This window comes from Aquila chrysaetos, chromosome 13 (assembly GCF_900496995.4).
Source record: "Aquila chrysaetos chrysaetos chromosome 13, bAquChr1.4, whole genome shotgun sequence".
Lineage (NCBI taxonomy): Eukaryota > Metazoa > Chordata > Aves > Accipitriformes > Accipitridae > Aquila > Aquila chrysaetos.
In genome coordinates, this window is record NC_044016.1 from 30,945,645 (window position 1) to 30,962,941 (window position 17,297).

Consider the following 17,297-nt stretch of genomic DNA (forward strand, 5'->3'; position numbering starts at 1 on the left):
AAAAAGTCAGACACACCTCTGCTGATAAAAGATAACTGAAGGTTTCTTTCAGTTTTGTGCTAGAGTGAGAATTTGATGGCAAACATTTTATTTCTGTATTTGTTACAGATAGATATGCAAATATTAAATTATCAGTTTGAACTGATGTGATCATGGGGATTGTTCCTTTAGTTTTGGTTTCATTTTGGCCCCCCTTCCCACGCTTTTTGTTTTGTCAGGTATATGTTTATTCAAGTTTTAATATCAGTTTTTGAAAGTACATGTAGCAGTGGTCTTGGTTCTGGATTGTTTGCTGTCTGATCAGGCAATGATGGTGTTATACTTAGTAGAATATGTTTGCTAAATACAATCTCATATATTGAAAATTATTAATAATTAGCAAATACATTAAAATGTTTAAACTTCCTAAGTGTGTGTTTTCTTCAGTGCATATATTTCCTCTTTCCAGAGATGTCCTCCAGTGTACTATGATTACACATCAGATTTTGTTGCGTGGAGCTGCTCAGTGCTATCTTCTTCAAACAGCTATGCGTTTGACAGATGTGGTGAGTTTGGTTTTGGGTTTTTTTTTCTTCCTGGTGTAATAGAAATACACTAAACACTTTTACAGGGTAAACAGTGGTAAAAAAATTGCTAAATACAACAGGGAACAAGTGATTTTGCTGGATTTGCCATTTCTTTTAGTGACTACTTAAAAACTGTGCTATGTGTAAGTATGGGTATGCTTCTGTTAACTTTGGTTTTCGTAAGATGTATTTTTTTCATTACCTTTTATTAGTTGATGTTTTCTTGTAGGGTTTTCATGCAGTAGCTACAGAATAGTATTATATTATTATATCCACTGTATAAACTCAGGTGTTAACAGACAGAAACTAAATGGACCTTCCTGAAATACCAAAGAGAATAAAAGTATTCATGATACCAGAATGATAAAACTACCGTTAATGTTGAAATAGCAAGACCTTAATTATTCAGTAGTTAAAGTATTCATGTTTTGGTTGTCTTATGACATGCTTGCTTTCTAGATGAGCAGACACTCTTCCGTGTTGTGTTATGGCCATAAACTTGTCTGAGCAGAATTTCCTTTTGGAAATACAGAAATAGTACTTACCAGTGTCTCTTACTTATGTGCATTCATTTAAAAGGTGTCATCTGTGAGTAGCACTATTCTTCTAGTCATTCCTTAACTTTCAGATAGATTTTAATACTTGGGAAAATTAAATTGTGTTCCTTGGTAAAGTTAAGTTGGTCCTAACGAGGCAAAAATGAGTCTGTGTCATGGAAAGGAAAAAGTCAGTTTCTTTTTCTGAAACTTTTGCCAGATGACAGCAAACTGCTTGAGTTGTTATGCAGATGTTATGCGTTGTATATTATGTTGGCAACTATTGTATCTTGATTAATTTCTTCAGGAGAAAGTGTCCCTCCCAGAAGTTTCAAGCTTTCTTCTGTCCCTTAGACCAGAGGAATCCCTAAGGAGAGATACTATGTTATGGATGGAGGTGAGAACTGAAGCTGGTTTTATGTTCATCAGACATTTTTTAATACCTATACAAATGCATGTTTTATTATTGCTAATTTAATATTTAAATAGTTAGCTACTTTTGCATTGGTACATTCTGCAATTTCTGGATGTGGAGTCCTGAGGGATTTATGTTTCACTTGAAAGCTGTGATTTTTTTTAATTTATTTTTTTTAATGCTATGGAGGTGTTAGTGTTAACCCTGAACAAATTAAGTAGATTCATAGTGGAAGAATTTTAAGGTGCTTGAAGGTAAGGTAAGGCGGGTGAAGAGAAAAAATACGACTTTCTTTCTTCAGCAGAAATCCTCAATTCTGCAGAAAAAGCAGCTCTTTCTCGAGGCAGAGGTTTCTTTGAACTCCTTCAGAGCTCATATGCCCCAGTTCATTGCGTTTCCTAGAGTTCATCTCGGTATTGCAGCTGTTGGGTGTAACCATATTGAAATGCAAATCAGAATCAGGTCTTACTTGGACTTTTGGTCCCTGAATACTGGTCCTTTAAGATACTTCTGTGTGTTCGTCAGAGTCCTAGTCTTCTGCATCCTTTGCCATGATGGTGGGAGCTAAAATTGCTATTGGTAACCCTGTACTGGTATCTGTAATCTATCCCATCAGGGATCCACGCTCACTGCTCTACGTGGTCGGTAACTTCATGGAGAGAGTGCGAAGCAGGGCACCTTATGGAATCCACAGAGCCACGACTTGGGCTTTTCTCTCTTCTTTTGTTAAGGATACCAGGTGGATGTAACATCCTCAGCTGGAGCTGCTCTTGCTCATCGGATTCTACAGGCAGTTATTTCTGTATATTATGTATATTCTCTTAATGGCTACTTCCCCCTAATTTCCCCTCAACTATCTGTTGTAAAATTTCATTTGATGGAAAAGAATGCTATTTTGTAAGTTTATTCTATCTTTAGAGGGGTAGTCTGCTAGTACGGTGCATGTTTTCCCTTTCTTTTAGTTTTGAAATTACTGTCCAAGATAATGTGGATCCTGAGACTCTGAATGGGCCAGTGTACAGGCCAAAAAAAATTGTGTAAGAGCTGCCTCTGATTTGCATGTTGCTTGGAGGAACCCAGCACTGACAGAAGTAACAGGGTAATCTCAAAGGGAAAAATGTGCCTACAATGTACAGTGAGATCATAAATTTTAAATTTCCACAGGATATATGTTTTATGTCTTTGCAAGATGCAAAATGCTGTGAAAAAAAAATTCAAAGAAGAAATAATTTTGTATATAGGATATACTGGAGCCAGGTGAATAGGTAGCCATAACTTTTGGTTAGTTGTAGAGCAATATAATGATAAAATGATTTTTTTGCATAGTGTCCTCTTGTTAAGTATACTATACATTTCATCTTATTCCACTGATTTTTGGCATAAAAGTTTAAAAAAAAAAAAAAAAAAACCAAAGTGGGTCTTGCTAGATAACACTTGACTGTGGGAAGCCCTTTTGAGATAAGGAAATTTTTACCAGTCTTGCTTATTTTTAAGAGCTATGTTTTTTCTTATATTGGTGCCAATGATCTTTTTGTGGGTGCTCTGAATTACTCTCTGGAAGAACCTTTTTCTGTGTTAGAAGGGAATAGTCTGCTAAACCTCAAGGTAGCTCCAGTGAACACCTTCACAGTGTGGATTTGTTGATGTAACAGCTCGTGTTTAACAGTGCTTTAGTGTGCTGCTGTTATGTTGGTAATGTCAGTACGCAGCTGACAGATGTGTTTTAGTAGTAACATACTGGTTTTAATTTAGCTTTGCAGTTGGTTGCAAGTGAATGACAGATGCTTCAGAAAGTCTACAACCTCAGATTTTGAACATCAAGAGACAACATCATTATGTCAATATGTACGCAGTCTTGTGGGAGAGTACCTTAAGACACCAGCATCTGAAAGTAAGTTAAATGTTTATTAATAAAAAAAGATTTTGAAGATAATTCAAACAAAAAATTACAACCGTCCTTCGGATTTTAGAAGAGTTGCTTGTTTCTTTATATTGTACCTATTCCAATTCTATCCAACTTGTGGTATTCATGATTCTTAAGTTTGAACTTTATTTTCTAATTCTGGTTTTCCTTCATAAAATACAGTCCTGCAGTATTAATTGAAAGTTAAGCCTTAATACTCAATTTTAATGCTGCAGTGATGCTTGTCCGTTAGATTTCTTTTGTTACTTTTTTTGGTGGTGCCTGAAAATGCCAGTGTATGGGGGCAGAGGAAAGCACAAGGGAATGTGAATGGATACAGGTTCTGTAGCCTTTCTTAGCAGAACTTTGTAAAATGACCCAGTGTTTTTATGGAGAGAGGTGCCATATAGTTAGACAGCTTGGCAGCTCATTACACACCTTCCTGTATAATGATGTTCTTTTGATCTTGGACCGCTTGCAGCAGATGAGCTGCCACATGTTATAACCAAGGAAGGCTCTTTGTATGCTGTATAAAGATGCAGATAAATTCTGAAGAGACTTCTTTGTTCACTGCCACATTTTAAATTATTATAACTTTAGTTTAGAATTTTCTTTCCGATACATTGAAAGGAATGGCAAATTGATTTTTTTGAATACTTTAACTTTTGTGTGGCACTCACTTATTTGCTACTGAAGTACTGCAATTGTAGCAAATTTTATATAGTTCTATAATGTCAAAAGTCAAAACTGAACACTTTTAAAATATTATACCTATAGGAGACAAAAAAGCTAGGTCAGAATTTGTTAATGATAAACAGCTTCAGAAGCTTCTGGCAGCCCAGGAAACTTCACTTGATTGTCTTATTGTTAGAGGAGTTGCAAGCAAATTTTGTCTGTTGATATTCCAAGGTAAATGCTTTGCTAAAAATTTTGGCAGTCCTTCTCTCCTTCCTGAAATGTTTGTTTAGTCCTTGGGCTATATTATCTGTAATTCCATGGCAGACATCTGTGTTTTGCTTCTAAAAAGTGATGTTTGTAATTTCCTGGTTTGATATGAATCTTAGCTTATAAGCAGTTCTGTGGAGGAAAAAAAAATCAACCATGTCCAGCTGCTTGAACTGGACCTCCTAAGTGTGTTTTGCTTTCTAAATTCCCAGAGCCAAAAACATAGCTGTCAAAAACCCCTAAAACCAGCTTATGTACTACTATTTAAGAAACAATTTTATAAGTATGATGATGGAGTCCTGCATAAAAGATCGATGAAAAGAGAAACTTCAGTTAGGTTTTTTTCTAATTTCCTTTTGACAGAATAGTTTTAGTTCTTCATATAATATTCAGCTGGTCAAAATGACAGTTGATGTTTCTGATGAAGCACAGTGGAATTATGTTCTTGGTTAACTTCATTTGAATATGCTAATGTATTTTTAAGAGCAATAGAAAAGTCTTTTGGGAGTTACTACATAATATATAACATTGCCTAAAATTGATTTCAGCACAGAGGCCAATGGGATCAGCCTCTTAGAGGCGTAGAGGAAAAGCAATTCTGTATGAGTTTAGTTTATGTCTATATAAAAGAATGAAAAAAAATTAGTAGTAATATTCTTGTTAGCATTAATTGTTGTTATACCACTTTTCAAATACTATGGAAACCTTAAAATATCTTTAAGCAGGAGAAAACTGCTTAATGCCTGACTGGTTTGAAGCTAAGCTTGTCGCAACAATGATTCTGTTGGCTGCAGACGTGGAACAGATGAGGAATAAACACAGGTAAGTATGAAATATCTTATTTTACATTTCTCTCTTTTTCAACCCCCTCACTCCTGAAGGATCTGGTAGAAGCCTGATCAAGTCAGGAAGCTGCCCATTTTTCTCTGTAGACTTTTGGTCAGCCTGCTCATTCCTTAGACCTTGTCCAACTGTTGCTGCAAATGTACTGGGTAACATTTCTAAAGATACTTAAGTGACTTGGAAATGTGTGTCCTATTTATTTCCATAAGTGACTTCAGCACTTAAGGCAGATACTCAGAAGAAGACTTTCTTTTTAATTTTTGTTTTTGTGTAGTGGAAAAAGCAACATAGAATGGATTGAACTAGAGACTTTCTTGAACCCTCTTCTGGATGTCTTGATGAAACTTGGCAGTAATGCTTACATACCAACACTGAAAACAGATAAAAGCCTACAGCTTCTCTTGAAGTTATTGCAGACCCGTTCGTTAAAATGTTCCAATACGCAAGATGGTTAGTGATATCTTCAGTATACTGTGTCTTATATTAATTATAGTCTAACTAAAACTAAGGTACTATTGTTTTAAGGCTATATTGTCAAATTAATACTAGCCTAGAAGTGGTAAACATAAAAGTTTACAATCTGGCATATCTGTTATGAAATTGAGCTGTGGGTCCAGTCCTACAGGAGCTCTTCTGAAGGTGTCCCGAGGACTGGGAATTGAGAATGTAGAAGCCTTCTGAGAAAGTAATTGTTATCCATTAGGATTAGATTAGCAGGCAGTTAAAATTTGGAGAGTGTGACTATGTTGCAAATATTTATAGGCCTATTCTTTGCCAGTGTATGGATTCCATAAATCATTTAGACATTTCAGAAAGGAGTTAGTACAGAAACCCTGCCCAGTTGCCACAGGTTCAGCCAGAGCCTTCCCTGAGTGCATAAAGTGATCCTGCTGGACATACTGTTTTCTGAGTTGACTGCTAGGTAATTTTGTCTCAACTAACGCTGTTTAGACTGCAAAAGACAGGATGTGTCTCATTATTTCACCGTATTAGGCTTGATTTCAGTAGGCATGCTTAACTGACTTGCTTTAGTTTGACCTTGGTTAGAAGCAAGGAGGTTAAGAGGTGCCCAGTTAAGCACAGGTCTGCTGATCTGACTGGGAGTTTTGGCCCCCCACAGATTGAGCACTTTACCTTGTAGGCCTTTCAGAAGAGCCTGAACAAAAGCTATGAGTCCTTACTACTCCTTTTGTGAGAACTTGGTCAGTTTGTAACTAGAACAGACTTATATTTTTTTCCCGAGAGCAAATGAAAAATTCCATTATTATTTTCATGACTTAGGATGCCAAACTGGAACAAGAAGGATCTTGGCATTTGGTTTCTGCTTCCCCAGATTATTGTAGGATTTTTTTTTTCAGTGTTTTTATAACATGGAATACAAGAGTAGTTTGGGGGTGGGGGCCACAAATCTAGGCTCTTACGTGGGGGGGGGGGGGGGGGGGGGGGGAAATATTTCAGATTCTGCATCCAGGTTTCATAAAGATTTCTAAATGCAGCCCTGAAGTAAATGCACTTTTTAAAATGAGGGTAAGCTTTATACATTCACCCCCTCTTGAATTTTAGCTGTTTGTCTGAAATAATGAGCGCTAATTATGCAGGCTGTTGCAGTTCCTATTGTGGGATGGTCTCTTGACTGCTGAAGTGGATTCCTTCAAATGAAACTAAACTGGAAGATGTGCCCCAACTGTCAGCGTGCATTCAGTCTACAGCACGAGGCTAGAACAAGCCTGAAGCAGAACCTTACAAAGCACATGAGTGCATGTTAGGTTTTTAGTATCAAGACTTGAACTCTGTAAATAATTTCCTCGTGTGCCTTATTTGCTTATGTGCTTGCTAATGTAGATGTAATGCATTGGTCCAGCTTTGGGAACTTTGATGCCAGACTTAGCATGCTAAGTTCTGCTAACAGAGTTCTTAAGGTATGGCAAGGCTGAGCATCGCAGTGTCTGCGCCCCTGTGAATGCCCCCATAGGTACTCCAGTACAGCTCGTTGTCCGTAAAGTCTTTCAAGAGACTTTCAGAATTGGACTTGTAATATTATGTCTTTTTGTGTTAAGTTAAACAAGGATTACTTTACTTACATTATTTCCTACGATGTTTTTGTGCTTCTTCCTCCTCCACAGGAGAGCCAAGTAATAAATCTTGTTTCCACAGCTGTGAATTGACTGTGCTGAGGGACGGGAAGAGTAATGCTGTAAAATACAGAAATATTGTTTCTGTGTTGATAGAACAGGAGGTGAAAAGTCCTGTCTGTCAAATGGAAAATTATGAAATGGGAGTCAAGAAGAAAGGAATTTAAGCTTGTAAAACAAAGATAGTAGCAACTGGGAAGTGTTTTATTTAAGAATACTTTAATGGGGATAGACATGTCTGACATGCATACTGAAGTCAGCAGCATGTTTCTTCAGGTCTTGCTGTCTGTACTGTTGTTAGACTTCACTATTTTAAACAGTAAGTTTTTGCTAATTTTTTTTTTATAGTGTTACAGAGCCACTAGTAGTGAATTGGGTTTTATGTCCAACATGTTTATGTGAAGAATTTCTGAATTTTAATTGCAGAAAATGTTTTAGTGATTTGAGACTTATGATGAAATGTGATAATAATCTGACATAGTTAAACTGTTCTAAACAAATTAAGCATTAGAAATGCAGTCCAGTGAGCCATTTTAATAGATAACATTGAAAGTAAGTACAGTATACATTTGGAACTTCTGGAAATATGTCCCTTCATATTTCCACCTTTTGAAGGTCTTGCATTTCATAATAAATTTGTTACATGAAGCGTAACTCAGGGTCAACTCCAGAAAAAAACAGCAGATATAACCTCTGGGTAACTGTCCTGAATATTGAAACTAATGACTGATATTTTTAGAACAAGAAGGTCATGCAGAGTATTTTAACTCCATTTCCATATTGATACATTACTTCTTTGGCTTTCAGCTAGCCCTTACCCTTGAAGCACAGATTGAAGTGGTTTTGTTGTTAAATACATTTTACCAGACTGACCTCCCTCCCTTGTGTAATAAACTTGTGTCTTTTCTTTTGAAATGCTATGCACATGTGGTATACTATGTATCCTAGAATTTTCTCAGAGAAAGTATCACATTTTGTGTTATAACCTTGTATTTTCATTTACAATGCTAAGCCAGGAAGCTACTTGAGTGAAATCTTGTGAGATTACTCTATATCCAAATCGGAATTATTTCTAAACAGCAAAAAAAACCCCTCAACTGAAAAACAGTTTTCACTTCTGTACATATTAAAAATGGATAACTGCATTTTTCTCACATACAATTAATTGCTGGATATGGAAACTTTTGTTCTTTATGAAAGAGTAAATTCATCAATAAGCTGTTTGTGCAGAGGGTTGGGAATAGGATGAAAGTGTGCATTAAAAGTTGGAAAATTATGCTTTGGTATTCTGGTCTTGTGTGGGTTTTAGTTCACTTAATTAATGATAAATCTCAGGAAAGAATATCATCTGGTTTGATTCTTTCAGCCCTATGGCTTACACTGCTAAAGGGTACAGAGCTGTTTTAAGGTATTCTTAGGTATTTGAATACTTATTACTGTATAACTTTGTAACTTAATTAAATCATCATGATATAATAAATTTCTTAAGGAAATTGTATTTCTGTATGTTAATACTTTTTTTTTTTTTTCCTCTTCACACAGATGGGGTATTGTTTTTTATCTGGAAATCTCTCATGATGCCTGTGGAGAGTATTCTTGAATTTGTTCTCCGACGGCTTACTACAAATGAGTTAAGCACTGTAAGTAATTGAGACATATTTCGGTGTGGTTTTGCTCATTAATTTGATTTACCTAATTTTCATATAAAATCCTTAAATACCTAGAAAGTCAATTTGCATAGAAACACTTCTGTTAACTTTTTTTTGAATGGTCACAGTAAGAATACAGGAAAAAAAAGAAAGCTGTCTTGAAAAGTAGTGTTTAGTGTCTGTAGTCCATATTGCTTGTTTCTTCTCAAATCTAATGAAATTGTGTGGGAAGAAATCATGAGTATCGTATTATACTGTATCGTATCTACTAGTACAGTTGTGGACATAAGATACTTGGAGTTTGGAGACTTTTAGTACTCAGCTCCGCCAACATCTTTATTGACTGCTTCCACTGTTTGCATGTTGCTGTGGCCAGTAAGTTTATACCCCAAAGAAACCTATGACTTTTTAAGCAAAATGACTTGATGGTAGAGGAGTTTGACTTCTTTAAAAATACCCTGTTGAATGTATCGAAGAACTGCAGTGCTTTTTGGAGAGAGAGGAGGCGGGACATGTTTCCTTCTCTAAAGAGCTTTCAAGTCATATATAAATAAAAAGACTCAAGACATATAAAGCAAAACATTTACAGACATTTCCAGATGGAGAAAGAGGAATTGGTGTGTGATGTTGTTGAGAATGGTGTTATTCTTGGAAGAAAACAGATTCGAGAAAGACTGATTGGTGGAAGTTAAAAGGGAGGCTAGTTCTCAAAAGTTCAATGAAATCTGAAGTAGGAGCTTTGAAAGCAAATAGATTAGGGATTTCAAGAGAAGGATATGGAGTAAGAGAAAGTGCGAAGTTGTAAGATCTTCACAATTCTTTCAATTGTGACCTTTAATTGTGTCACCTTTAATTTTGTTTCATAAAAGGCAGAAAACCAAAACAGACATTTAAAAAGAAGACATCAATTTAAAGATTGTTAATTTAGTAGACTGCATTTGGATAGAATATTCAGAAGAATGGAGAAGACCAGAAAGATTGGAAAGGAAGGTGCGACTGTGATGAGGAGATGAACAAAACATAAAGTGGCATTTTTAGAATTACTTGATGAAGAGTGAGTTTAGAAAAGAAAACCTGTTCAGGCTTCATGGAAAAAGTTTTATGGACGGCATGCAGAAATGATAATGAACAGAAGTCAAATTTGCTTCTTGTGTTTGGGAGAGTCAAAAAAGTCTGTAAGTTGGAGGGGAGAGAAAAGCATTTGCTTCTGCAAGGGTGGAAGCTTGGAGAGGAGCATGGGGCTCTGGGGTACTTTCTCAGAAATGGTATGGAAAGTACAAATTGAAGGGGAAATGCAAAGAAAGAAAATAAATCTGATAGTGGACAGTCACCAAAACGTGAGTGTGATGGAACATTGATGTGAAAAGCGGTCCTGCGTCAAAGCAAAAGTTAGAGTTGAATCGGGAGAACAGGGTTTGAAAGTCAGTGAAAATTCAAAGGTGTATTTTCTTTCAAAACTGAAGGAGGAAAAGTTCTTTCTTCCTGTGGTTCCTTGAGTGCACAGCTTTATACGGAGGTGGTTTTTATGATATGTGAAGAAAAGTTGCAAATACGAGAGTAAAAAGCCATAAAACAAGCAAGATACAGCTGAGATAAAATGTCGTTGGGGAAGAAGCGCAGGGTGCACCGTTGTGTATGTACAGGGTGCAGTGCTGTCCTGTGATCTGATATCTGAGCTGGCTTTGAACACCGCTTCTGATACTCAGGCTAGCTCAGGTGTTTTTACGTGGCATTCCTTTGGGCCCAGGAAGGGAAGGTACGTGAACTTACCAATTAAAAGAAGTGGAGATTTCTTTCAGAATTTCACACTGTCTCTTCTAAGCCGTACTCCAGAGCCCTAAAACTGAAAGAACCTGTAAGTTGAAAAGATTTTAAAAACAAAAAAACCCAAAAAAAAAACCCCAAAACAAGCAAACAAAGAAAACCCAAATTAAAGAAAAGGTTCTTCAACTGCAGTGACTACTGTTGTTTTCCTTCTGCTATGATTGCTACTATTGGTTTTCTTTCTTTTAAGTTTCCTCCTCCTAATGCTTTAGTTTACCTTTGTTCCCTCATTTTTAGGTTGGTGATCTGGATCGTTGTGATCTTTACTTAGATTTAATTCCAGAGATAGTGAACTTGTGCTTGCAAGTCAGCTGGAAGAAAGTACCATCTGTCAAGAATTTCATTTTGTCCCTAACAAATGCGTCTATTCGTAATCTTCAGGAGAGAAATAGTGAAGAGGTAATTTAACATTATTTACAACAGTAAATACCAATATAAAATAAACCATTAAATAGTAAATATTAATTAAAATATATTTTATTTTTAATGCTTCTATAATATTTAGATTATAGATAAATAATTACATAAACATACTGTAAATAACTTAAATGTACAAATATTTATATTACAAATAAATTTCATTATACATATAAATATAAATTATAAAAAGTTTGTGTGAATATGTATATGTATATATATTCCCTAACAAATATGTGTCTTTAGTTGACAGTGTAATGTTAATATAAAATATTTGTAGCTAAGATTTTTACTACTTTTGTTTTCTTATATTACATTTTTTTAAGAAGTCTACATAGCTAAATTAAAACTTCAGTTGCAGTAATGGACTATGTGTACTCAAAAGCTTTTTTCCTCAAATATGAACTAATCTTACAGAGGAAGTTACTGTTAAATGAAAATGCCTTTTGTATTAGTGATGTGTTGAATTTCCAAGTTGCAACAGAAACAGAAATTCCAGAACCCAGCATTGCTTTGGCTTTTTCGTATAGTTATCTTTCTTGTCCCATAGTTGTATGTATTAGGCCAGTATATCTGAAATAGATACATTTTCAAAAGGTAAAGAAACATTAATAACTTCTATAAAAGCAGGAGATTTAAATTAAGATTTGTTGGGCAGTATAATCTTTGGTATCTTCTGGGTTAAATTATTGATCAAGAACAGTTAATAAGACATTAGAAGATCTTAGGTATTTGATTTGCTAGGTTTACTTTCCTAAGGAAACAAAGAGCAAGACTTTTTTCCTTTGGTTATGTGAATTGCATAGTTATTCCAGTAGTTTCAAAGTAAACATTTTCTGGTTCAAACTTCATGTTTGTTCACTGGGGGCCTCTACCAACTTATTTTGAATTCAGTGGAATTATATTGTCATGATGATTTCTTCAGTTGCACATGTAGTACATCTTCAGTTTAAGAAGGAAAAAGAAAACACTGAGTAATTACAGATGAGAAGAATCTTTTCCGTGCTCTATACAGCTGAAAGTAACTTGAAGATACTTAAATAACATTGAGCTTTTAATACTGTTAGAGAACTATATGCTTATTGACCTTTTTTTGTTGTTTTTAATTGAGACTTTTTATTTCATGCCTCTTTGAATATATGCATTTATCACACAAAATAATCATAGTAGGTGGTGTGATCTTTTAGCCTCTTGGAGCAGTTAGTATGTGGTGTTCTGAATTTCAGCTGTTTTGTTGCATTGGGTTTCTGACTACGTGGACCCGCATATTTTTTCTAATTGCTATCCAGCAGTATATATAAACTGCTACCTGGCAAGATAGAAGTGTTCCATCATAGTTGCGCTAGGCACCTGCACTTAATGAATAAGTGACCGTAATTTGCAAGATTTATACTTTTTTCCAATGCTTGCAATTTGTAATTGGTTGCACTGACCCAGCCAAGCAAAGGTGTCTTATGTGTAGGGTAAGAAAATAAGGAAGTAGAAGGATGCAGAGTTGCTACCTTATGATGTCTGAGGTGATACAAGTAGGAGGATTATGAAATGTATCAGTAGATTATTTGTAGTATGTTAGAAGAAATCAGTGCATGTTTGTTCATGTATGATTTGATTTTAATTAGGAGCCGAAGCTTAAAGAACAGATAAAAAAAGTAGCTAGCATGGCTTCACTTACAGCAGTTTGTGAGATAATGCATCGGAAACCTGAAGCGCACCTTGAATCTCTGCCTTCTGTGGATGCTCTGAAGAGATTTATTTCCTTTTTTCAATTCAATGAAGTATTAAAGAAGCCATCGTATATTGAAGAAAAAAGTAGGTACGTCTGTGCTATAGCTTCAGTAATTCTCCTGAATAAATTTGATTAGCATGGAGCAGTGATTAAGATGCTGGCTCTTCCCGTTCTTTGATAACTTTTTGCCAAGATAAAAATGAATTCTGAACACAAACTATTCATTCACTTGCTCTTTTGTCTTAACATTCAGGTTATAGAACATTAAAGCAGCCATAATTGATCAGACTGAAGGTTCTTTTGCTCATTTGTCTAGTGCTATGAAACCAGAGCTAGCTTTGAACATTGCTTATCCTTATGCCAGCTTAAATATATATACACTGCACAAAGCCATAGCATGTATGCAAGCGAGTTTAAATGGAAATTTTTTACTGTTGGGGAAGGGAAGCCCAGAGCAAGCCTGAGGGCCAAAAACCAAATACTTGGGTAACAAAAAAAGACAGCCAGCATATAGTGATGTTTCCACTGAACTCTCCCAGATGTTTATGACTAATGAGGCTGCTTGAGCCCAGAACTGATTTTTCTCTGATTAAAAAACTTTATTTGTAGATTTCTCTTCCATGAACTTGTCCAGTCTCCCCTTGAACCTGTGTAAATTTTAGCATCTTGAAGTACAGTGAGTTTGTACAGTTAAGCTGTTCCTGGTGGAGCAAGAATGTGCAGGATAAAATAATATAATACATATTTAACAATAATACTCTTCCTGCAGCTTATGTGAAGAAACAACTTCTCAAGGATGGGGGAAAATTGTTGCACGCTATGTTCGTGACCAGTGGATTTGCCTTCGTTTCATTTTAAATTCATTTCCAACATTGGCTCAAGAGTATGAAGAAACTTCAGAAATGTCATTATCTACAGATGAAAGGTCAAGAAAATTTTTACAGTCTGCATTAGAAGCCTTAACTATTCTTCCTTCGGACCAAGTCTTACCTGTGTTCGACTGCATGAAAGTCCTTGTTCCTAAGGTAAAACAACTGCGCGATATTAATAGTTTTGGGGGTGTTTTTTTTTCAAATGTAACACTTTGTTCTTCTCTTTTCAGCTTCTGGACTCATCGGAGTCTCTCTGCATAGAAGCATTTGATTTGGCTTGGAAAATAATATCATCTTTGAGCAACACACAGCTAATATTTTGGTCCAATCTAAAAGCTTTTGTTCGGTTCATCTTTGATACTGAGGTTCTAGCTGTTGCTGCAAGTGCTAAGGGTCAAGCATATGCCAAAATAAAAGAGGTCAGTTTTAAGAATTCTTTTTTGGGAAGGGAACACAAATTTTATCTGGATCTAAAAACATATTTTTATTTTCCCTTCAGCTATTGTTCTGAATTTTTCACTTCCAAAAAGGTACTAGTTTGAAAGTGTTAAGACAAAAGATCTGAGAATTAGATTCAGGAAAAACAAATATATTGTTTGTTCTTGTAACACAGAAAATGAAAAGTACTATTTCTTTGATTTTTAGACAGTTCAGTATCTTCCGTATTCAGTAAAACAGGTTTTTTGGTCTTTTATTTTTACATTATGCACTTCCTCTTGAATGTTCTGTTCAGAATTTGCCACCTGAACTGTCACAAACTAGCAACATTGTGGAAAAATTATGCCTTTTTCTAATAGTTTAGTCTTTATGAAAATACTTTCATAAATGAAAAGTTGGAACCATTCAAAACTTTTGTAGATGCTATTGAATAAGCCAACTTTAACTGCTTCTTTAAAGGCTTTTTCTCTGGGGGTCCAGGTGTAGAAAACAAAAATCATAGTCACCTTAGAGTTCAATTTAATACTGCGTGGTAGAGCTGCCTCCATAGTTAAGAAGATGAAAAAAAAAAAATTTTTATTCTTTTTTTGCAAGATGTATGCAGCTTCCTGTACTCCAAAAGTTCTTGCATATGTCATGGTGTTATTTTTTAATTTTAAGTCACTAAAGCTGTATTCAGTACTGGGGTGTTGGTTCATCTTGCCTTTATATACTGCAAAGTTGTTAACTGTTTCTTTTCCAAATAACCGTTCTTGGGTTTTTTTGCTTTTTTTTCCCCCTCTGAGCATCAATTAAATATTTGTGCAGAACAGTCCACAATGACTGCAAGACTTTTACCAGAGCAGTAATACTTTATATATTAGTTACCGGTATATACGTATGCTTAGACTATGCTTAGACTTACGATCTCGTGCGCTGCTTTGCACTTAGCACAGAAGTCATAGTAGCAGGGGTTGTAGTTTTGCTTTGAAGTCACCATAAGTAGGTCTGTCCTGGGTGTCACACTTGTAACTGTAAATAATAGCAAATGTCTCAGCTTTATTTTCAGCCCAGACACTCCAAAATGATTTTTAATAAAATACAGAAAAATAGACACTTCCTAGCTATTTAAAATTGCTGTGATATCTCCATATTAGCCTTAAATATCTTAAAATACAGTCCTGTTTATTTTCTTTGTTCTCTTTGAAAACTTGCTTCAAATGAATGTTACTGTCATCTATTTTAAACAGCAGATAACACTTCACATTTGTAGTCTTCATGTGGACCCAAACCAAAATAAGATATATATGCAAAGATGGTAAAATACCTCTTCAGTTCTAGGAATTGGTTAATTTTTTCTCTTAATGAATATCTGTAATGGATAATTGTATGCTCAGTGTTGTAGTAACTGATGAGCTGTAGTTAGTTTTTCGTTTTTCTTTGATCTTAAAATTTGTTTAAATTCTTAGAATTACTGTCTTAACTTCAGCGTTAGTATTTCAAGCGTTACGTAAGGTGTATTTTGCCAATGTTGAGAGTCTTGAGTCTGTGTGACAGCTATCCCGTCATCTGCAGTGGGCCATACCATGACAGCAGGCATCAAGGAGCTAATGAAGGTCTCCTATACTCAACAAAGGGCATCTGGTTGAGCCACCTTCTGCCCCTTCCTAAGAAAATGAAGATAAAGTTCCCAAGCAAGTGCCTACTTACGTATATTCTTATCCCACTCCTCGGCAGTCTCTGTTGCCATTGATCCCTTGTGCAATGGCTGTGCAATTTAATCTAAAGAGAAAGAAAAAATGGAACTGCCTGATACTGATTTGTCACAGAAGCATAATTTTAATTTTGTCTACCACAGTGCACTCTGTCTCTTTAATAATAGTTAGAAGGGGTGGAACGAAGGGGTATTTTTGAGCCAAGAAAGGGAATATTGCTATGGTAAAATCCAGAAGGGCTTCCGCAGAGGTGCCCAGAGCACTGTGTTCTTAGGCTTCATTTCTTCTCCTGCACTTTTCCTTTTCCTTTGTGATTATTCAAATGTTAATTGTGCTAGAACTTAAATTTCTTAAATTTCTTTTGTGTGTGGTGGACTTTTACTATGTTAATGAAACAATTGAAAAGCATTCCAGGGTTGAGAAATACGTAGTAAATGTCATGCTGCTTCCCTCCAGGTGAAACACAATAGTTCAATTTTGGAATTATTAGGAAAGTTATAATGCTTGGTTTTGCACTAAATTAAAAGCTTGAATTCTTTGTAAAAAGACCAAATGTTTCTAGCGTGGTGGGTTTTTTTTTTCCAGAAAGTGTTTCTTCAGAGTGCGTTCCAGTATTTTCAGTTTAAGCTCTTCATGAGCTTCTTGGTGCTTTAATTCTTAGCAATTCAGAACAACTTTCTCTATAAAAATGGAGTTACTGTCAAAGAATTGTTACATTATCAAAAGTATCATTTTGGAGCGGGGAAGAAAAGAAGCTTTGTCTTGTAAGAGCTGTCACAACTTCTGGAAAATCATTCTCATGGACAGCTCTAACTGATGTTGTCTAAAAAGAAATTTATAAAAAACCCACCCGTTCATTCTGAATCTCCCTGTCCTCTCCCAAATGCTTGCAATTTCTTAGAAAAAATTCACTTTGTAACTGAAGTTTACTCTTGCACTTAGCCTAATGAAGGGAGTAGGAAAGGAAAATTTGGGGGCCATTTTTCTTGTTTTGTTTTATTTTTCTCCTTTTTGGAGAAATTCTAGATAGCAGTTTCATATACCTTAAATATGCCCTCCTCAAAAACAAAAAGTAAATGGCACAAAGGCATTTTTCCACTTAAATACAAACTTTAACTTCAAGATGAATGTAATCCTCATTAAAGAAGAGAATTAGTGAAATGGCTACCTATGGAAGAAATTTTGGTTTATGTTTAAATTTTTTTTCTAAATTGGTAAGGATTGATTAAAAGTACCAGGTTTGTACTCATGAAGTAAGTCCAGATGCATTTGTTCCAGTTATCAGGAGACTTGTGTAAAGCATCTGGTTTTACATCTGTTTAAGCAGAGATCAGTTC

At 35.4% G+C, this 17,297-nt stretch overlaps 1 protein-coding gene across 1 annotated transcript in view; it reads left to right on the forward strand.

Moving 5' to 3' along the window:
- TARBP1 (TAR (HIV-1) RNA binding protein 1) overlaps nt 1-17,297 on the forward strand; it is a 40,534-nt gene that overhangs the window by 8,818 nt on the left and 14,419 nt on the right. The window contains exons 8-17 of the mRNA XM_030035072.2: nt 449-545; nt 1,410-1,499; nt 3,270-3,408; nt 5,091-5,187; nt 5,483-5,658; nt 8,883-8,980; nt 11,051-11,212; nt 12,850-13,043; nt 13,726-13,981; nt 14,059-14,247. Coding sequence (XP_029890932.1) covers nt 449-545; nt 1,410-1,499; nt 3,270-3,408; nt 5,091-5,187; nt 5,483-5,658; nt 8,883-8,980; nt 11,051-11,212; nt 12,850-13,043; nt 13,726-13,981; nt 14,059-14,247 — 1,498 coding nt within the window. The remainder of the gene's footprint in view (nt 1-448; nt 546-1,409; nt 1,500-3,269; nt 3,409-5,090; nt 5,188-5,482; nt 5,659-8,882; nt 8,981-11,050; nt 11,213-12,849; nt 13,044-13,725; nt 13,982-14,058; nt 14,248-17,297) is intronic.